General features: G+C 47.3%; 1 protein-coding gene across 1 annotated transcript in view; it reads right to left on the bottom strand.

Moving 5' to 3' along the window:
- The window catches only part of LOC138566820 (thialysine N-epsilon-acetyltransferase-like), a 238396-nt gene extending 228771 nt beyond the window's left edge, over window positions 1–9625 (bottom strand). The window contains exon 1 of the mRNA XM_069644497.1: window positions 9251–9625. Within this exon, the coding sequence (XP_069500598.1) occupies window positions 9251–9313 (63 nt within the window). The 5' untranslated portion in view covers window positions 9314–9625. The remainder of the gene's footprint in view (window positions 1–9250) is intronic.
- Window positions 9626–23194: the final 13569 nt, after the last annotated feature.

Genomic DNA, 23194 nt, shown 5'->3' with positions numbered 1-23194 from the left:
TTACAGAAACCTAACGAGGGGAAGGATTTGATTAGGGGATCATGTCTGCATATAGAAAGCATGAGTGTTAGTCTCTCATTGGCGGCACCTTGTCTGTAGGAAACACCCTGAGCTACTGCTACATAAGTAGTATACTAATTACAGCAGAGAATACGACAGGGGAATAGTCATCTGCAACACTGTTTGTAAAAGTGCATGGCAGGCGTTTCTGATTGCTTGCCAACCCAAATCCAACCTTGGTTATTCGGCTCGCTAGCAGCACGTACATAGAAACTAAACCCAGGTGCTTTGAAATACCCAATTAGTCTATCTTCTCTCATTGGTAGGCCTTATCCCAGTGTCCTCTGTTTGAGGAATGACCTTGCCAGTCTGCACTGTCCCTGAACATTCAACTGAGTTTAGGCACACCATTAGCTTAGTTTCAAGCCTAATGAATATCCCTTGTTTGCAAGCTCTTTGCCACGTGTTAAGAGACCACAAATTTGTCTATTTCGACTGTGTATCTAACACTATTCGATTCAATTATACTGGACGCAGTTGCTCCTCTTGGCCTTTAGAGACTTGCTCCCTCTATCCCATATAAAACTGTATACGCTTTTAATTGTCCAATACTTGGCATCTGTAGATGTTCTTGTTTCTCCTAATCTTGAGAAATATATTCTACGCACATGATCTGCATATTAGACTCCCTTTGTACTTTGCCTTCATCTCTCGAAATAGCATCGTTGGTCCCGGGCAAAGGTACCCCTTTATTTTGCAAGTGAAAAACAGCCTCTTCATCGTCTTTTCAATTCATGATCCTGGGCTCGTATTTGGAGGTAGCTGGGTTGCTTGACATACATAAGCCATCATTCACCTTCTTCCAATGGTCATCCTAAACACTGAATCTATATCTCTATAAGCATGCTTCTATATGTTCTTTCTACTGTGTGTTACAGCGTATTTACAATTATTGGCCAATGAGTCAATGAATTATTCTTTGTGTTTATGATTACTGTATCATTGGGTACATTTTTCTTTTAGTGCTGCAGTTACATCGCTATTTTTAAGTATTTTCATATCGCTTCAGCATAGGTTCTTATATCTTCTTACAACATTGTTTTGCTGTCATCAGACTTTGTTTTAAGGTACATCCATTCTGTTCATGGCTACATTTCGACAGCTCAGCAAGGGACATCCTTCTTGGTAGCATTCCTCCACTATGTGAGCACACTCTAAATGGTTGCCCGAGTGCGTATTGTCCTTCATATACTCAACATGGTACAGGAACATTGCAAGGATTCATGCACGGGTTCCCAATTGTGGCTCGTCGTCTGTCATTCCAATGAGATGGTGCTAAGGGGGTGGAGAACAGGGAGGTGTCCACCTGCTCCTCTACAGGTGATAAAAGATCAGTGATATCACTCACTAACCTACCACAGAGGGCAGATCTCCCCCACTGCCTGTCACTGAGGGCAGACTTATTACACTACTTATGAGAGGGGAAAATCTTCTGCAATGCTTATCACCAAGAGCATATCTCAAGATCGTCAGGATGGGTCAAGAAGTAATTTGCCATGGGCCTCGTGGCAGGAACAGGGCCGCACCAACAGTACAAAGTGAGCATTTTCTTCTTTAGTTTAAAGGCTGGGCCTTAACTTCCCTGCTAAATCTAACATTGCACACAGACTTGCTCTTACTTTTCTTCCCACTGTCTAGCATTCAATATTGATTTCTTCCAAAGCCTGACAGCCCTTATACTGAGCCCTCCTGCCAGGCCATTCTCACCTCGTTAACGTCAGACTGCAGGGCACAGGTCAATAGATTGAAGGTGCATGTGTCCACAGCCGTCTACAGCTAAACAATCTGTGAGCTGGCTTTTGCATGAATGGTCTACTATATGTCCAGGATCACTTCTGAGCTCCATTTGTTTCACAGAAAAGTCAAACAAATGACAGGCAATAACCGATGCTGGGTGGGGAGATTCCCTGGGGGGTGAATCTCCAACATATACGCATCTGATCTCCAGGGGAAACAATTAAAGTTTGTTAATCATTTTTACATTATACACAATAAATGTTTGGTTGGGATGCTTGGTAAATTTGCTAGATATGACAATTCATATTGGTGTTGTACCATAGGCAAACGTACTCTTGCGTCCTGTCCACTTTCCTCCATACTGTATGTGCGTCCCTTCCAAGGGACACGAGAGCCTTTTTCACCAGAAAAAACCTTCTTCCCCTTTAAATTTAGAGGCGCGCACCAGCGTTCCTGGGTTTGGCTTCGTCCATGGAATCCCACGCGCGGATACTTCTCTTTTTTGTCTCATCTATCATTCAGGTACTCAGTCCTCAGGCGTCAGGCTCCTCCCCGGCGCAAGTCGACTTCTACAGGGTTCAGCAGGTGTCCATCCTGCAACAGGCACTTCCCAACTTCAGACCTTCACGCCCTCTACCTACGTTGCCTTGGCCCAGACCACGGTTGGCAATCATGTTCGGCTTGTTGACTCGCTGTCCTCGAAGGTGCTGAAGAACAGACTAGCAGACAGGTGGAGGGAGCTCTTCCAGAAGTTGCCTCCAGAGGATCTCAAGAGCTTCATGTAGCATCGAGCCAGGCCCAAGGTAGGGCCGATATTTTCCAGCGCACTCCGCAAGGGAGACTCCTTCCCAGGGACTCTCCGCGCATGAGAGATCAGCCAGGTCCTTCTACCTGCACGTGCACCGAGGCTGCTGCAGCTACCGGCCTTTGTGTCGAGGGATCCTCGGATCCTCCCGGGCGTAGTGTCGAGGGACCGGAAGGTTCTTGCACCAGGTCTATACCCGAGGGACTCCGCCCTTTTACTGGCAATATGTCTGAGGGGCTATGCCCTAAAACAGGCAATACGTCCGAGGGGGCACCTAAACGCAGCTCTACTGATCCCCGGATCGAGGGTGTCACACCTACCGGGCCGAGGCCCGAGGAGCAGGGTAGGCCTTGTAATCCACACGCAAGAGTCTTGGAAAAGGCCAGGCCCAGCGGTCCAAGCACCACATTGCAGGCACGTGGCAGGCAGCTCATCTAAAAGGGCCGCCGCGCCAGAAAGAGACACCCATCTGACGCCATTCCAGGAATTCAGCGAAGAACGAGTGTCAAGGTGGGACTGGCCTCAACCAGGTATGTGGCCTACAGTCTACCTTTCATTTGCGCAGGGCAGCTTTCCTTTACGTCCATATGGACGGGGTATTCAGCGGCTCCAGCAGCCCCCCGCTACCTCTTTGGCCATTGAGGAGGTGCTCTTCGAGAAGTTCCTCGGCCTCATGGGGATTATCAAAGACGCCATTAGGGAAGTCCTCCCCACCATGCTAGCAGCACCACAGACGCCTCCATCGGGCCCCCGGTGCAGCCGCCTCCTCCGGCTCCGCAGCCAACTGCAACCTCTGCCGCCTCCTCAGCCTCCGGCTGCGGTCCCTGTACCCCAGTCTCTGGCGCATCTACTCCTCCTCCCCCACAGGAGCCTCCAGATCCTCAGGATACGGACGAGGAAGGGGATCCAGACACGCCATCCTCAGCCAGGGCCTTCCACGAACCTCTTGCTGGCCTGGCAGAGTACCTAGGTCTTCCCCAACCCGAGGTCGAAACAGCCGGCAGAAGTCCTCACGCGACGCCCCTCTGCCTACATGGGGATTCCACTGCAAACCGATGTAGTCTCCCTGGCCAAGAAGGGTAGGCTCAAGCACCACTCGGTCCTGCCGGTCAATCGACGCCTGGACGCCAAGTACAGGCAGATGGAAAGGGATACACTCTTGCTCTCGACCCATCCTCAGCCACACTCCTCGGTGATCGCTGCAGTATCACTATACTCCATGCCTCAGTCGTCCTCAGCCTCCTCCTCTGCGGCGCTGCTAAGCAAGGAGGAGAAGATCTTGGAGGCGTACAGCAAGAAAATCTATTCCAACGCATCCTTGCACCGTAGATGCCATGCTGGCTGCCGCCAACCAAAGGTTATGGTGGGAAATTAAGGACTTCCTCCCAGAACTCCTCACCCTGTGCCAATCACGCTTTAAGGGGGGGCTAGGTGAAGCCAAGTTTTTGGCGCAGGACCTCATGGAATCCACAGTGGCTCATATCGATACCTCAGGCCGTGCAATCTGCATTGCCACGGACATGAGGAGAAAAGCCTTGCTCCGGGCAACGAAATTCAACCCGGATGTCCAGGAGCGCATTCTAGATCTGCCGTTCGAGGAGGAGGCCTCTGGACAAAAAGAAGAACAGCTCACAAACGGCAAAGTCTCTATCCATTCTTACAAAGACCATGCCCAAATTGTACACCCAATCTCAGCAGCGCTTGGAAAAGGGTCATACATATGGAGGGTTCCGCGGCTTCCAGGAATGCAGATCCAGGCAGCCGGACCGCTCGCCGTCTCAGAACCGGCGCAAACAACAAAAAAGGGGGGGAGGCTTTTTCCAGTCCCCCTCCGCAGCGTCAGCCTCAAGGGTAAGAAGCCATGAAACGCACCTTCAGGTACACGTGCCTCTGGTGGGAGGCAGGCAGAATTTCTCGGACCACTGGATCCTCTCCACAGTATCCACGGGGTACTGCCTTAATATATCAGCATCTTCTCCCTCGTCCTCAGCCTTACCAGACATGCTGAGGATCAGAGCTGGATTTGCGAGGATGAACGTCCCTTCCTCAATAAAACCCACCCTACGATACCAGCATTTTAGATCGTCTCTAAGATCCATAAAGTAACTTGGACTCCCTAAGATCCATTAACACGCCACACAACCACCCGGGCGTCCGATTGTCTCTGCCTGTGATTCACTTTTGGAACCCTTGTCACTCTACACGGACTATTTTATGAAACCATTTATTGGAAAGATGAAATCTTACATCAAAGACAGCACTGACACTATCAAAGTCCTACAGAATCTAAACCTTTCCTCCAACTCCATCCTGGTCACCATGGACATAGAGGCAGTTTACACCTCTATCCCCCAACAGGAAGGACTGGAAGCATTGAGCATCTGTCTTAACAGAAGAATTGACACCACCTCGACTCCCACCAATTTCATCTTGGAGTGTATTCGCCTAGCCATGACCGAGAATTTCTTTCTCTTCGAACATCAGATTTACCAGCAGATTAAAGGCGTCAGCATGGGGGCCACTTCGCCCCAGACGTGGCAAACTTATACATGGCTCAATATGAGGATGACCATGTATACAACGAGGAGAAACCTTACAAAGACCACATCCTACTATGGCGACCATACATCAATGATGTTCGTTTAATCTGGGAAGGCAGCCAAGATCTTCTGCTCGAGTTCCACGTATGGTTAAACTGCAGAAACTCCCATATAAAATTCACCATTGAATGGGATTGCCAAGCCGTGAATTTCCTGGATCTTCACATTTACCGCTCCGGAAACTCACTGAAAACAGAACTGTTTAGGAAACCTACAGATAGAAACAGCCTGCTTCACTTTTCTAGTTTCCATCCCCAAGGACTAAAGTACAGCCTTCCATAAGGACAATTTCTCTGCATACGCAGGAACTGCACAGAAAAAGAAAAGAACATCACGCCAAACAACTCCAGGCACGGTTGGGTGAAAGAGGTTACCCCAAAAAAAAAAAATTATCGATCAGAATGGCACGGAAAAGGGCAGCTAACGCAGACCGCACTATCAGCCTGACGGCGAGCACCAAGGACCCCATAGACAGGGCCGTCTGTGCTACTACCTTTAACCCCGTCAGCAAACTCATAAAGACCACGATTAACAAACATTGGCACATTATAAAAAACAAAGGGACCTTAGACAAGGAACCTCTGTTTGCTTTTACGAAGAACAGGAATCTGCGAGACACCCTGGTGCACACATTTCTGGAACCAGAGAAACCGCAACCAACCCTATGGAACCTTCCGCCTGAAGTAGGACACTACTCATTTAGCAAGTGCATCGCATACCGCTACACCGAGACCAGCAAGACGTTCACTCACAAAAACTTCATCTGAACAATGAAAAATCACACTAACTGTGAGAGCAAAAACGTCATCTACGTGATAAAATGCCCATGCAACCTCATCTACATAGGAAAACCCATCAGACCCATTAAGCAGAGGATAAGCAAACACTGTTCTTGTATTAGAAACTCAATACAAGACAAACCTCTAGCTGAACATTTCAGCAAACAAGGCCACACCCACGAGCAACTCACTTGGACTATCCTGAACCAACTTCAACAACAAAAGAGGAGAAGACGTCAATTTAGCCCTCACTAGCTTGAGCAAAAATGGGTCCACAGATTGGACACAGTAAGAACTGGCCTAAATATCACCGTAGAGTGGAAACATTTCTGGGACTGACCAACTTAGTAGCCAAGGTCCCGCCAGGTGCACTAGGCTCACACTAGGGATGTGAGATACCCAGCACCAGGTCACACTAGGGACGTGAGATACCCAGCACCAGGTCATCATAGTACAACCAGTATGGCTCCAGCCTATGTTATCATGTACCTTATTACACCAACTGTAACATTTGTGCCACAGCTACTAAGCCACTAACTTTATGTCATGATGTGTACTCACTCTGTCATCATGCACCTATTAACACAACTTAACATTTACATGATAGCTACCCAGTCACTATTTTGTTTGCTGGTAAATCTGACGTTCAACCGTTTTGTGTTTTCATTGTGGTTGCTCTTTCTGGCTTCTAACACATTTTAACATTTACATGTGAGCTATCCAGTTAATTTTGTTGGAGTTTCTCGTGCCTGGTTCAATTATGCATTGCCATCCGCCGCCAACAGATTGGCAATGCCATCACTAGTTGGCACCATTTTTCCAACAAACCACTGAGGGTCCACCACTAGTAGTTTGGGTCCTACCCGCACCATGCATCTTGCTACTGCACAATGCCTTTTTACCCTGTGGCACTTACAGCCTTATTTATAGCCACGCCACCACTGACCCGGGAGGTGGACACCCTACCCAGCACCCACCCTGGTTCCTTCCCACCTGGTCTATAGACATACCACTGTCATCCATACTCTCCCACACCCATGAGCAACATACGTACGTTTTTTCACGTATAATGTGCTCATTGGCCATTGGTTTATATTTCTCGCCAATGGCAAGAGTGATTTTGCACCCTTGAGCCCCAAGCTCACCCCAGCTCTAACCCGGAACTCCATTGGCTGGACTTCCTGTAGGGGGGAGGGCGTTTTAAGTAGAGCATTTTCATTCCTCTTTAACAACCATTACCGTGAGGAGTGCAGCTGCAACTAATTTGCTTCAGTAAATTGCGCTTTCATTGTTTCACCTGATCTCTATTGTATTGCAAGGTCAGGGCACCTCCGGCTTTCCCTACTAGCCCCACTGGCATTTCAAACCATTTACAGGCATTCTGACTCGCTAGCATCACCTTTGCACTATTTAGGGGCCCTAGACACTCATGCCATGTCCGCATTAACGCTCACTGCCTTAGTTCAACGGGTCCACTGGGTAAACGGCACCTTCCAGACTCGCATCATGGCCGCATTTTGTACAACATTGCCGAGTTTGCTTAGACTGTGTGCACTGCCACAGTTAAAACTGGCTTGTTCATGGGCCAACACCACGGCAACACTGAACAACCCTGCGTGTCTCCAACACACTAGATATAGGCACTGTATCTCAGCGGTTAGCCGCCACCTCCACCGAGTCACTTAGCACTGAGCAGACATTTAAAACACTGCATTGCTGCTGACTCACCAACCTACATTTCACACAGCACTCATGCCTGATCCTTGCTGTATGATGAGCATGACACAGGATAGCCCATTAACATAAGGCTATGACCTGGTCACCACACCTGGTAGACACCCCTACCACTGGTGTCTTCACCCCTGGTTACTTACATACCACGCCCTGCACTATCCCAAGCAGGATGTGCCTCAGACCTTGCATAATACACACGGTCTACCTCGAGGGCAAAGATAACAGTTTTTTAACCTTCTCTTTCACAGCTCCTAGAGGCTCCAGGCCTTACTTACTGGCCTATCTGACCCGATTTGTCAGAGTCTTTCCATGCAACTCTTTGACAATGCATTCAAAGTCCAGGACTCGGAATAGGACTTCAGTCACAGCTTCCCCGCTGCAACCACAGCAGACGGTAAGCTGTTCAATTAAATATACCACTAGTGTATTTGAGGCACCAATCAGCCATTATTCATTAATATTTGAATTGAGAATTGAATCCCTGAGATCCTGACAGCTATCCTTCCCCCACAGATTACCTTTATGGACAGCACCACTACAAGCGATCATCCTGATGAAAGCCACCACTACTTCGGGCTCTTACACAGCCCCACTTGGCCAAAGCATTCAGTATCGATGTTTTGTGGCACAACCCCTGTGTTTATAGATAGTGTTGTGTACACCATCTTGCTTAGTACCCCCGGACCAACTACAGTCCTTGGTAGCACCCTGTAAAAAATTCTTTGTCACCACTTACCTGTATTGTATACTCATGCATCACTTTGAAAATCGTACCTCGACAAAAATAGAGGTCGATACTTACCTGTATTTTCCGTGTTAAAAAACGTCTGTCTTTATACATTTATGCTTATCGAAAGTCATGTAAATATTTAATTTTATTCATCTGTGCAAAATCGTTTTCGAGGAAAAATAAAATAGTTTCAAAACTAGACAGCTGTCTACGGATCTCTCACCCCGATTTCTAGCATTTCGCATACAAATGGCATTTAAGAAATAGTTTCTACTAGATGCAATTAAGGTGAATGGGTTTGAATGATTTTTAATGTTGAGTGATGATATTTATTTATTCACATTTTATTCAACTAGCTTGTACCTTGATTGTTGGCTTTAACATGTTTATTTTTTTAAAAAAAAATTCAGTCATAACAACAAAACCAAATTCCGTTTTGTCCAATCATAATCTCAAGTGAGAGTTCTCACGTCCTGTTGGTGGCGCCAATGGGTTTGGGCGACAAATAACGAGGAGGTCTCGCCAAACGTTTTGGCCCGGGGCGTGACAACATGGCACTGCCTCCCACTGAGGGCAGATCTGCCCCCGTTGCCTCTCGGTGAGGGCACAGATACTGCGGTCAGGGCGGCGCCTCACTGCGTCATATTCCCTTCTGTCAGGGCTGACCGCGCTCTCGCTGAGGGAAGACCGGCGCGCCTTTCTACCCGTCAATGACGTCACCGCTGCCAGGTCGCCCCCATGCCCTATCAGCGCGCGCATATATATACACCTCAGTCATTACTTTGGCGCGCATTCTCCTCCTTACCCTGATCATCCTCAGTATGTCCTTGCAGTCCTCCTTCACTGCCAGCCTGACGCGGCACTCCATCTTGCTATCCAGGGCTGACTGAGCTCCCTGCTGGGCAAGTAGGCGACCAGCACACACCCCCCTGCCCTGCCTGGCTAATCACTCGAATTACAGCGCAGCCTTGTTTCAGAGTCCGGCAGGGGTCGAGCGGGTCCCCACACCCCCAAAAATATTTCACTTATGCAGGAGGGAGGAGGGGTTACTCTTCCGCCCCGCCTTGGCCTAGGCGCTGTTGAGCCAGAGGAATTAGGGGCACTTGGGCGGGCTTTCGGTGGCCCCCGCCTCCCGCACGGATTGGTACAGTCGGGGGCGGACGGCGGTGAGAAGCTAGCCCGGTGATGGGAGATATTAACGCGTCATGGGGGTGCGGGAGTTCCCTGGATCTGACAGACGCCGCTCCCGTCCACAATCCTAAACACCAGGCGCAATTCCTATGTTTACATTTCAACTCCGACCACTTTTTCGTTTGACCCTTTCCACCTCTCGTTCTTTTTTCTCCTCTCTCCCTTGATTTGACTGTTTCCATCCCTCGATTCCCCCCCGCACTACATTTTTCCCGTTTTTTGCTTTGAATCAGCTCGCCCTCTTCGTTTGGGTTCCATTTTTACCATGTCCTCCTTTCTTCGGATTTGCACAGTATTCTGTTCTGTTTTTTTTCTTCGATGCCTCTATATAATTAATGTTTCATTGTTTCCCTCCATTTCTAGCCCTTCTTATCAGAGCCCTACTAGAATCTGAGAAAACCCCACTTTCGACCGTTGAAGCAAACCTATTTCTGAGTGTCAACTTCTCTTTTTGTGTTGGTAGAAAGAACTTTTTTTGGAACTCCCTAAAATGTTCATTATGCATAGGGTGGATATTATGGTGGTGGGTGTTGGGAGTCGCCTGCCAGGTCCATATGGCAGGCAACACAGGGGTGCTGCTTCCTCACAGCACTTTGTTGGGGGTCGCCTGCCATGTCCATCCGGCAGGCACCCCCGGGGTGCTGCTTCCTCACAGCACCCAAACAGGCCCAGCGCCTGTGGGAGTTTGGGGCCTGCCATGTCCATCCGGCAGGCCCTTCGGCGCTATGGGACACCAGCGCCATCGGGGTGGGGGCACAGCCTGCCAGGGTCCTGACCATGCGGACCTCGGCCACCGTCCTGGCACGAGAGTCCCATGTCAACAGGGCCTGCAGGCCTGTACCTCCCACAGGTAGGCCGGCGGCCTACATTATCAAGGAGACACGGACTCAGACCAACCTTCCACGGAGTCTGCAGCCGTTCTGTCTCACGTGCCTGCAGGGGCTCCTTTTATTAGCTTGGGCCATGACGCAGTCATGGCCCATCTTAAAGGGGCAATACACGTGAGGACAAACACATCCCCTTAAAGGGGCAACACACCCAGGCGGGTCCCACGTAACAGTGGGGAAGTGCCTCGTCCAGGTGAGGCCGCTGCGGCACACAAACGTCATGGTCCAGTGATGCTTACTGGGTCCTGTTCCACACTGGGTTACCCTTATTTATTCAAACACACACGTGATCTCCACGTCACGCCAACCCTTGAAGGGGCACTCACCACACTCCTCCTTTTTCATATTTGAAACAAAACATCATGCACTGGACGTGAAACACAGTGGGGAGGATAGCTTAATAACATAACACAACAAACTTGTTCAACATAGCATTTGCATCGATTGGGTCCACTTTGCTGTCAGGGGAGATCTACTTCACAGTCTTGCAGGTAGCTGGGCTGCCTGCGATGCTCTCGCACGGGATCAAACCACTCCCCTCTCGGGTCCTCCTCTCCGGTGTCCAGTTCTCCACCTTGGTCTGTCTGGCCATCTACGTCACTGCTAAGCGCGAGTTATTCTCGCCTGGACCCGTCACTGTCCAGGCCATCGAGGCATGGGCTTGGTCCCCCTCTCCCTTTCTGCGCTTGATTCCAGGGACTGACCCAACTCTGGGAAGAAACAGGAATTCCTGGTCACTGTGTTGTGGCCATCAGACGCTGTAACCATCAATCCCTTCTTGTCCATTACTCTAAGTGGGGTGGGCTCATGGGAAGGGACAACTTTTCTCTTGTGTGTCTCGTTCACACCAACACTCTATCCCATAACTCCAAGCGCTGGTCTCGCAGGCTCCTGTGGTTATTCTGCCTTTCATTAGTTGTCCTTCTTTCTTCCAGCACGGTTTCATCATCTATGATGCCAGGAGTTTGAGGTGATTGATCCGGTAGTAGCCATCTAGGGTTGTTTGGTATTCAGATAAAAACTGGTATAGAGCTTGCCGCTTGCACTCCCCCTGCCCATGTGCAATCCTTAACAAATTTTTCAGTGTCTGCATAATCCTCTTTGCCTCCCCATTTCCAAAGTGCCACAAAGGCTTGATCTTCCGATGTACTATTCCGAGGGTGCAGTGGTCTTCCACAAACCCTCTACTTTGGAACTGGCCCTATTGTCCGAAAAACAGTTCTGCCAGAAGGCCATGAGTGGGAAATATTTTCTCCATTGTCGACACCACATCTTCCGGAGAGGTGGACTCGACAAACTCGACCTCCGGGTATCTCGACCACTGGTCTACCAGGACCAGAAAATGGTTGTCTTGGCAGGTGGACCCAAAGTTCATGTGCACGGTTTCCCACGGCACACTGCTTCTGTCCTTTGACTCAATGCATGGCTCTCGTTGGTGGGGCTACGCCGCTTGACACCACAGACAGCTGCGGATGAAGTTCTCCACTCGTCCTTCCAGGCCTGGAACCCATACCTTTAACTAGAGTCTTGCCTTGGTCTTGGCAATCCCTTGATGATCCTTGTGTGCCAGTTCCAACACCCTCTGCACCAGACTGGCTGAGATCACCATCTTCGAGCCCCACAGGACGAGACCGTCTTCCATAAATGTGAGCTCTGACTGTACTCGCCATATCTGCTCCAGCGCCTTCCTTGCTTCTTCTGTGCATTTTTCCAGTTTCTCAAGAACCCTCCTCCCCTCTCCACGGGTTCCCGCATAATGGAGAATCCGAAAGCACTCGTCTTCGGCCGATGCCCTCCTGATGTCGTCAGTTGACATGGAGACAAGGTTTGCGGATTCCACCAAAGTGTGCAAATATTCACCCCAAAGTCCCTTCTCTGCACTTAAGAGCCACCTGCTAGCTGCACTTGTGAGTTAACTGCACTTCCCCTCACACTTCTCCCCTTCCGTCTTCCCTGCACGTGCGCGATCTGAATGACACAAGGCCTAGTAAGATCATTATTTTGTCCTCCCTTTGTTTCCCCCTCCTTGTCTTGTCTCACCTAGAAACACTTGTGTACAGGCGCTTTATAAATGCCACATCATATCATAACCCGAAGAACTCAATCTTCTTTTGCAGAAAAGCACACTTGTCCTTGTGCAGAGTCCCAGCCATTGGATACAGTTCACAAAAGTTTCCCAGCCTTTCCAAGTGCTCTTGCGCTATCTTGGCATACACCATGATATGTCACCTATGTTTATGGCACCTTTCAGACCAGCCAGGACACCTCAGCCGAAGAAATCCAAAAGTTTAGGAGCTTGTACCGGTACAACACCCTGTTAGACATAAACGTAGTGATACAACGGCACTCCGGGTCCAGTACCAGTTGATGATACTGAGATCCAGCTTGCAGAAATATTGGGTGCCTTGCAGGTCTGCCAGGATATCATCCAGTGTTGGTGTTATGTGTCTCTCTCGTCGTATGGCCCTTTTTATGAAGTGCATGTCTACGCATATGCGGATAGACTCAGATTGTTTGGGTTTCCTCACGCTCATGATGGGGGCGACTCACAGGGGTGGAACGGCACCTGACAGTGTTTCAGCGCAACAGGCTGTACTGTGCTGTCGATATGAAGGCGTACAGGATCACTTGTGAGCTTTCCTATTCCTGTCAATACGCCCCATACCGAGCAAGTAGTGATTGAATGTGTTCTCCAGGTACATACCAAAAGCAAAGTCGTCTATGTGCAACGCTTCCGTGGCGGCACACCCCAGGAGCATGACATCTCTCACCCTGGTGACAAAGAATCTGGTCCTGATGGATGTGTCATCATGATGAACACAGGCCAAGAACATGCCTTCCAGGGGTAGAGGGTGCCTTCCACCGAACAACAAGATGTGTATATTTGTTTGTTTCAGCGGTGGGGCATTTTTGAGTTGCAGCTAGTGGTCTTTTGCCATAACGCTCACAGACTCCCCGGGGTCGATCAGTACAGAGATAGGTGAGTCGTAGATACGGACTATGCATTTTGGCTGACGCCGCTTGGACTTTTGCAGTTCGGACATACTCGATAGGAAGAATACATCTTCCTCGTCCTGTTCCTCTGGGTCGTCTGCCTCCAACACAGGCTGTACCACTTGGGCTACCTTGCATGTTGATCTCTGAGTGGATTGGCTCTGGGAATCCTGTCCTCTAGAGTGCATGGATGGCGCTGGCACACAGCATACATGTGCAAAGTGATTGACCAAGCTGCATCGGCTGCACGTGTGACCCTTTGCCCGGCACTCCTTGGTGTGGGGGAGGTCATAAACACAATTGGGACACAGGGTTGGATCGTTACCCCGCTCCACCCTCTTGTTCCATGGCGAACACTTGTATTTCCGAAACTGTTGTCTTCCAACCGCGCATGCGTCCTCTAGTGTGACTTATTTCATAGCGGCACACATTTTGTTGACCCCGACATTTACCAGCCTGTGAGAGCAGCCCAGTTCTAAGATTCGTTGAAGTGTAATTCCGAGTTTGCGCCGTATCTGACCCTCATTTTGACAGATGATCAGCCTTGTATGAGTTGTTGTCGCATCTTGTGCTCCACACCGGGCGAGGCAACCGATATGCATCGCAGCCTGCTATGGAAGGCATCAAGGGATTCACCCTACTTCTGTGTGGCAGTCTTCATGAGGAATCTCTCATAATTTAAGATTGCCATTGGCGCAAAGTATTCCTGGAGCGCCGCTTTGGTGGTACTGAATGAGTTATTAGTGGGCTGCAGGGTTTCCAAAACATTATGGACACCTGAAACGGCTGAATAAAGCATCACCGTCTTCATAGTCTCGTCATCATCCCGAGACATTCAGGAACATCTCCAGCCTCTTTACCCGTGTGTCCACCTGGGCTTTAGGGATGATGGGGCACCAGCAATGTCAAATTCATGTAATGAGGCAAGGTATGTAGATGATTGTTGGACTCTCGCACCTGCGAGGGCACCCCCGGCGTCGTTCACCATTGCTGTACTACTGCTTGTTGCTGCGGGTCCTTCAGCGCTTGGGTTGTTCAGTGGCAGAATTACCCTTCATAATTCCCTTGTGTGCAGGTGGGGGAAAGGGGGGGATAGGATGCACAAGCACCCCCGTGGGGAGCTCCAACTCTGTTGGCCCTCTCTCTTCTCCTCTCGGGGTTGGCACCTGTACACTTAGGATGCACACACTCCTTACGAGAGCTGCAACCCTTATAAATGTGCCAACAATAGTGAATAGTGTTCCAAATAGCACATGGTGCTGTGTCTGGAAGAAAGCCTATCTCGCGTTGTGATTCCTTGTGAGGACTGTCTTATTTATATATATATATTCAGTGAAAACAAAATTGTTAAAGAGACGTTATGGTTACTTTGCAATAATAAAAACATATCAAAACCAGTGGAAAAAGGATATTACGGTTACAAGTAAAATCTAAAAACCCCAGGAATTCGCCAGTTATGGTAAGCAAAGCAACCATAACTCGCGCCACCACCGTGCACTGCTAAATCTAACACCTATGACATCACGTGTGGCCCCCTTTTTTTTGTTTCAGGTGGTTTTCTTCAGTGATAGTCAGAAACTGCAAATGAAAAGGGTACTATATTTGTAGACGTTATCATTGCAAAGTATCCATAACTTCCCTTTAACAACGTTTTTCACTGAATTTGATAGGTTTTTATTAGCTCAACTTAACCATAACGTCCCTTTAACAAAGTTTTTTCGCTGACTTTCACAGGTCTTTACTGGGATACCCTTAATTTGTGTACATGTACCATACAATGTACTGACCCCCCTGGCCCTATGCGACTGTCCGCAGACGTTGTGTAAAACCAGATTGTATAGAGAAGCCTGGTTTGTTATCATTACCCATTGTTAGAGAATCATTACCCATTTGGGGACCAGTTATCCATCATTCATTCTGATTAGTAGTGACATGAAGTAGTGACATTAGACTATCCACATATATGTAGGCATTTGTATTTGCTATAGAATAAGGCCTGTTATATTTGAAGTGCCATGTAGAGATATGTTATTATGTATGCATGTAGAGAGACACGCATGAGTGTGTACTTAGAATATGCATTGAGTCTGCATTATAGATAGCGCTTGGGTTTGCGAGTGAGAGAGTAAGCACTAGAGAAAGCATGCAGCCATTCCATTGAGACAGAACAGAAGCGCTGCGTATTGCGAAAGTTGTTATGAGTTAGTGTGAACAAGGAATGCGTAAACAGTTTCTTAACAGACAGAGATTAGACGTGACTTTTGCCTTAGTAGAGACACAGAGAAGGGCATGGTATTATCAGCCTGGGTTGTGCTTCGCAGACAAAAATGGTGGGTGCAGGCAGCAGCAGAATGCGAGAGGAGCTTTGACTCACAGAGACATGCAAGGATAGAGGGATTTGAATGGAGAAATATGGAGACAGATGGATGGTGTGGTAACAGAAGCACTGATAGATATGGTATAGATATGAAGAGAAATGTCTTGATGACCAGAACATGCAGTGATTGAAAAGTACAAGACATGCATCACAGACTTTTAGGCACTGCTCAGATTTAGAAATGCTGACCGATAGATAGAGAGGCATTTTAGCTTAGAGAGACATGTAACCATGGATATGTATTTACGTCATTGAACAGTATAAAGAGAGGTGAGGCTCTGAGATTTGGATTGCTGCTCTCTGCTGGTCGGCTCTGTGGGATGTAGTTGGAGATGTAGGTCTGAGATCGAGGGAGCTGGCTCAGAGATGTTTGGTGGTGGCATAGGAGAGACGTTTGGACTCTGTGAGAGAGGAAGCATTTGGGAAGCATTCTGATGAGAGCTGATGAGATCGATCTGGCAGAGAGAGGCCAAGGAGAGGGCCTGACTGACTGGCTGGTTGCAGAGTTAGCTGGAGAGGAGAGAAAGCAACACAGAGAAAAAGGGGAGTATTGATAAGACACCTACATAGGGAATTAGGACAGACACTCACACAGAGCTTTGGCTGACATGATAGATGGGGTAATCAGACAGCGATTGTCTTAGAGAGAGAGTGTGAAGTATGGTGTGCATTGGAGAGGAATGGTGTGGATTGGAGTTTCTATTAGATTGCTTGCATTAGAAGCCTGTAAGGCTTATAGTTATTGCATTGTAGATTTGCACCAAAAGCATAAAAGGCGCAAATTCGAGATTTGCATTATAGTAGTGTTTGCATCATGCATGGCTGTGTATGAATAAAAGTGGTTCTATTGTTGAATCGATTCATGTGTTTTCTTTGTGTCTTATGTTAGTGTGTCCATAGGAGTAATTTAGGAGTAACACAGTGCACAAAGGCCCTGAGATACAAGAGCAGGGTTGGGGGCATATTGATCCACACCCCCTGTGGAGATTTGTCTGGGTTTGACAGTCGGGCAGCATCCACACTGCCCAAAAGTACAGGGGTTGTCTTACAGTGTTGTAGTTTGCAGCAAAAACACTGAAGATGTTTAAAGAGCAGCACTTAAGTGTATTATAAGGTGAAATTAAGTAGATGTACAAACACTGTACTTATAAAAGAAGCAGTGCAGTTACATAGGGTGAGCAACACCAGCTGCTCTAAAAGTGGATGGGCACATACAGACCCAAACTGACAGTGTTGGAAATGAACTAATGATCCTGGGGGCAAATATTGACCAATTGAACAACAGTTTTGTCAACTTAAAAGGATTTGTAGAAAGGCATATAATGGGAAATATTAAGTAATACTGCCCTATTTGCACCTGTACCCCTTCCCCCTGTCCCAGCCAATCCTCCCCACAAATCCCCTGTAGTCAGAGACGCTGTGATGAGATATCCATCCCTTCCTCTCCTGATAACCAGCCTCTGAAAAACTCCAATTCCCCTGTGTACGTTTCCCATTCCGCCACAACTTTCCCTTTCCTAATTAACTTTTTTGATCTGTCTTAATAAATGTGTGTGTGTGTGTTTTAAAAAAAAAAGCCCCATTAGGATTCCGATGAGTGCGCGACTGTCTGGGCTGTCTGCAATCAAAATGCAGGTGGCCTGCGGACACCGTGCCTGTCCGGACATGTCCGCAAAGTCATGGCATACCTTTATATGATTCGGGGACCCACACCCCGTCCTGCGGACACCTGGGCACATGCGCATTTGATCCCCTGTGCCCTCCGAACACTGCGCCTGTCCGTAAAGGTCCGTAAAGTTGTGACGTACTTTTAATTAGTTCAGGGATCCCGCCCCTGTCCTACGGAAACTTGGATGCATGCGCATTTGATCCCATGTGCCCTCCGAACACAGCGCCTGTCTGCAAGGTCCGCTGCACATGTCACACTTTTAATTCATTTGGGAATTCCCAACCCTGTCCTGTGGACACATAGGCGCATGCGCACATCGCATCCTGCACAATACGTGTCCTACAGACAGCCTTCCCACCCGTGAACGTTCGCGACGTCACCATGTGACTACACCCACGCTGAGTGTCGGTCCTTATTCTTGAACACTGTCTGGGCTTCCGGAAATCCAAAAAGAGCTTTTCTGAGCCCAGGTTGGGGATCAAAGTGTTCGCAGAGCGCACAACTGTCCGCGGAGCACTTTCCTACACCCCTATAAAAGGCCACACCCCAGTGCTGCTCCTCATTCGGTATTTGGATACCCAGGACAAAGCACTGATCCAGATTGCTGCTTGCACCAGATTGCTGCTTACTGGTTTCCTGATTGCTGAATTGCCAAATTTATTCCATAATGGCATCCATTGCTGCTGGCTCCTGAGCACGCAGCGACATCTGAGATCGAGTCACAAGGCAGCAGTTTGGAGGGTTGTCTCCTTCGAACAGGGTAGTAGGTTGAGTCCCTCTACAGAATCCTCTGCATCTGCTCCTGTCACCAGAAGGGACACTCCTGTGGAGCAGCGGATCCCTGAACCAGCCTCGCAGGCATTAAGCACCGCAGCTGACCTTACCTTTCAAAGGTCACTGCACTGTACGCACACTCTGCAGGGGTGAGCCATTCCAGAGTGCTTTCGAGGCCACGGTCCGGGAGCACCAGGGAAAGTGCCCCCTACCTCCATGAGGCCCACCCAACATCTTCCTCTCGCCACCTGCCCCTTCGTCCCTTTGGTTGGTTCCCCTTCCCTACTCTCCCTTCCCTTCCTTGAGTGTCATGTAAAAAAAAAATATATATATAAAACAACAAAATCCAACAAAAAAAACTGCTCTTTTCAGAGCCACCTTTCACAGTTCAAAAATAGAAATGGGAAGAAAATGGTGCAAGCCCCTGCGTAGTCCGCAAAGTCCACAGACAGCATGGTAGTCTTTGGACTTCTAAAAAACACGGGTGGTGGTGCCATTAAAAACATTGCATTCTTTTCCAGGAGAGAGTGGTGGCTCTGAAAAGAGCTGTTTCGTGTTTTTTGTTTTTGGAAGGTTTGAAGTGGCCAACACCTACTGCACAAATGCTTGCTATACTCGCAAAAAGGGCTGCAAAGCATTTTGGAGGTTGCACAAAAAAGCTGATTGATCAGTAAGATGGACACCAACTCAGCAAAAAATGTTGGTGCTACGAAATGTAATGTTTTCATTGTGGAAGAAAGACATGCCAACATCTCTCAAAAATGCGCACACAGCCTTGTTGACATTGCGCCTCGCTTTCTCCATTTGCGGACCAAATAAAGAAGAGTGCAGCCACTTCTGTTTCTGGGCAATGCAAGAAAAAATTACTCTGGAGTTTGGAAACATGTCCATGACTTTCCCAAGTGCCTCGTTCATTGCAAACTGCAGCGAGATTCCGGTAACGTGGCCTAAACTGTTCCCTCCACAATGAACAATAATAATGGCTGGATGATGGTACCTCACCAAAGTGGCACAGAGAGGAAACAAATCCGTACACTTCATGCCACGCACTCCATACCAGAGAACATCCACATGATGGAATCCATCCACTCCACAATGCTCTGCATACACCTGCAACCATTGTATCCAAGAGTCCCCCAAAATCCAGGAGCTATTTGGGAGGAACACGCGGGTGTTTAAGCGCATTATAAATAACGCAACTAAGACAACAAAAAAAAACAATTACGTAACTAAAAAACAAACAATTCCTGTAACAGCGTCTCGATGCCCATGGGCTGTGTGAGCGCTTTAAAAATGCAAAAAAACCAAAAATCCAGACACTCTGCCTCCTAAAAGACACAACATAGCCATAGCCATCTGCACTCCTCAGAAAACAGACCCTCTGGCACACTCTTTCCTTGCACACCAGACCCAGCACACCTTATTGGCCAATCCTGTGGTCTCCACAGTCCCATTTCCATGCCTGCCATCCTCAAAAGTCCCGGATGCGGCATGTGCGATCTGCGAACTACAGCAGTGTTCGTGGATAAATCGGCCAAGTCAAGGGGGTTGGAGAGAAATTTAACCCAGGGTAGAATATTTCCTCTGTAGTGGTGGTTCTGAAAAGACTATTTTTTTAGTTGCTAGTAAAGAAACACCTTTTGTTTTTTTTATTTTTTGTGTGGTTTTTCTCTTCTTTTCCTCCTTACTGCCTTACATCAACCTTGGCAAGCATCCCTTAAATTACAAAAAAAAGCATTTCCAAGGATGGACAACGAAATGTCATCTGCGGTGAAATAGTGCAGTCTAAGGGAATTAATTTTGTCATTATGGAAAAAGAACATCTGGGCACGCGAAAACATACACCCATGCCTCTATTAACGAGGCACCTTCCAGCATTTTGCTGGGGACAAAAGACATTTGGGTTGTTCTATTGTGCTCTAGGTGGTATTTCTGAAAATAACACCATTGCAGTAGGAAAAAGCAGCATCAGTTCTTCCACCAGCAACTACAGTACAGAAACCAAACTTGGAGCACTAATGTAGCCCAAATGCTCTTGTACACAGTGTACCACCAGAACATCAGGGGTACCAAAAGTAGCCACGTCTCTGCAAAGTGCAAGCAGTCCCTGCAAATTGCGGCCAGGCATACTGTACCACACAGCCTGCAGGCCCGGAAAACCAAGATCAGCATACACGCCTCTTGTCTCTGCATACCTCTCCAGATCACATACAAAGGAATCTCCGACTATCCATACAGTAACTCTATGTATCTCTCGACCACCAGCCATCTTCACTACGCAACCAACACAGCAATGAAAAAAGTATTACCCTCTCTTCCTGTAAAGCACAACCTGAAAACCGGATTGGCTACACCCCCCCAGTCCCATTTCCATGCCAGGCATGCTGAGAAGCCCTGCATGTGGCATGCCCTGTTCGTGAACTACAGCGGTGTCCGTGGACCCCGTAAAACAGGGGCAGCACTTCTTCCATTTCGACTTCACTCTCTGCAGCACTCCCTCATTGGCTACTGTTAAGCAGTCACACACCCATCCACCAATCACAGCCAAGAACTCTACATATAACTCTATCATCACAGTTCAACACTATGGATGTAATGTTGAACACTCAGAGTACAGCTCTCCTGTAATTCCAAAGCACCTCCATCAAAAAAGTACTGCAAAACTCTCCAAGATTTCTGCTTCCAGATTCATCCACCTCTTCATCCATCAACACAAACTACACATAGGCATATATTTTGCACAGTACATTTGCAACTCTTTTACAAATGCATCGGAAAAGGGTGCCTGCCACTTACCCTGCATAACCTACTCAATTAGCATACTGTCATTTGTCCCATCTCCTGACATCAAGTGGCAGTTACATACAATGCTTTGTGCTTTCAAAGTTTTCTTTTGAAGCCCACTTGCATAACTGTTGCAAACCACATATTTCACTTTTAGAAGAACTCTCTGTGAGTCTATTGTAAACAAAAGAAACTAGCACATTGGGAACATTTGCACAGCAACTGCAAGTGCCAGATACTATGCAAAACCTCCATACATTACCACGACATGCATGCTTGCCCATGTCACCCATTCTAATGTGCAAACTGTTATTTTCCTTCTGTTCCTTTTACAACCACATCTCCCACTAACACACCTCTTGTAAAATGCCCAGAATGCAGACAGAGACTGCACGTATGTTACAAAAGCATGGCAAACACATAGATTGCACAATTAACAAAATGCACTGCGCTTACAAGTACTCATTTCAGCACCATTTGAAGAAAAGCTAACACATGCATGTGTACAGTGGCAACAGTGCTCTCTGTAAATTGTGATAACTAAATGAAAGCTACAAGAACAGATTTCTGCAACATACTGCAATGACACTCATGTAGCAAGCAAGCATTTATGTGTGGGAAAAGTTAATACAATTCCTTACACTCACATTCTTATTTCTAATCTGTACATCTTTCTGGGCTCCTAACTTTTTTTTACCCTACTACGACTTGCACTACTCCATTTCAAATGCAAGTAGTGTAACAACAACTCACACACTTGAAAAACTACAGCGTCGAAGGGCATACGTATCACTGCCCCACTGCGCCCCATACCAACGATGCTAATGCTCCAAAGTCCCCATTCCTATGCAGTGCTGTTCAATCGCACACACATACTGACTAACATTTGCCAACACCTGACTTTCCAGGCCAACATGACCTGTAATATCCTAGTGACTCTGGGAAGCTTGCTGCCAAACAATTGTTAGGAATGTAGTGTCAACCTATCTGGACCAACAGCAGTGTTACAACCATATTCGTAATCACAAGAACAGCCTCCTGAAAACAGAGAAACGTCTCTACTGGAAGATAAAACCCAGAAGAAACCTACTCTTCACATCCAACAAACTAAGTGCAGTACTCTAGTAGTATTCTTACTGTTACTCAGACAGTGCAGTGTTGCTGTATTATAGCCTACCAAAGTCTCTGCAACCCAATAGCATTTGCTTCACTCTTACTCATAGCATATCAGCAGGTCCATTCTTTGTATTCTCATGTAAACACCAGTCTCGTAACACCCACTAGTTTTGTGAAAACAGTGTAATGTTCTTACTTACTCATGCACAGTACACTGCCATACACACTGTCATACACACTGAAGCAAACCGTTCACACATCAAAACACACACTTACCAGTACAACTTTACCAGCCAGAAGTAATAGCCCATAGCACAATCACACACGCCTCTCTACATGCCTACCCTGATATTCATACTCTCATACACAGTGAAGGCAAATACATTACACAATTTTGAAACCCATACTTTCCTTTTTTCTCCAACAGACAAAAGAGAATGCCTACCAAAAATCAATTCCATAGAAAACAATGCAAAAATAGAGCAGATAAAAGTATGCAAAATAGTTATCCGCCTCTAGCAGAGTTTGGACGAAATGTGTAAACAAAACAACTAATACAGTCATTGAGCAAAACTGAACCAGCTAGCAGGAAAAAAAGTGTAGCCGCTCTTCCAGAATGTAAAATCTACCAATGTTAATGTAGACACAGCTAAGCATTCCCAAAAATTACTTTTACAAAAAATATTCCACCATAGAGTCCTTCAGAAATGTATAAAAACAGAAGAGAAATCACATTCACCCTTAAAACTTACTGCAGAAAAAGGATTCTGGAAGCTCTCATAGACAGTGCAATGCTCCTCAAAAGGAAATTGTTTATATTAATTTTAAACAGAAAGAAACCATTAACAAAATTAATTAGTAAACTACAAAAAGTTATTCGCAACATGCGAAATATCAACATAGATACCTTGCAAACTTCTGTGCAGGTGAGTGGATTCACACAACCAGCACAGAGCC

The sequence above is a fragment of the Ambystoma mexicanum genome, chromosome 1p, assembly GCF_040938575.1.
Source record: "Ambystoma mexicanum isolate Mex_15411 chromosome 1p, UKY_AmexF1_1, whole genome shotgun sequence".
Lineage (NCBI taxonomy): Eukaryota > Metazoa > Chordata > Amphibia > Caudata > Ambystomatidae > Ambystoma > Ambystoma mexicanum.
The sequence above is the reverse complement of the archived record's forward strand: the minus strand, read 5'-3'. Positions and strand labels throughout refer to the sequence as shown.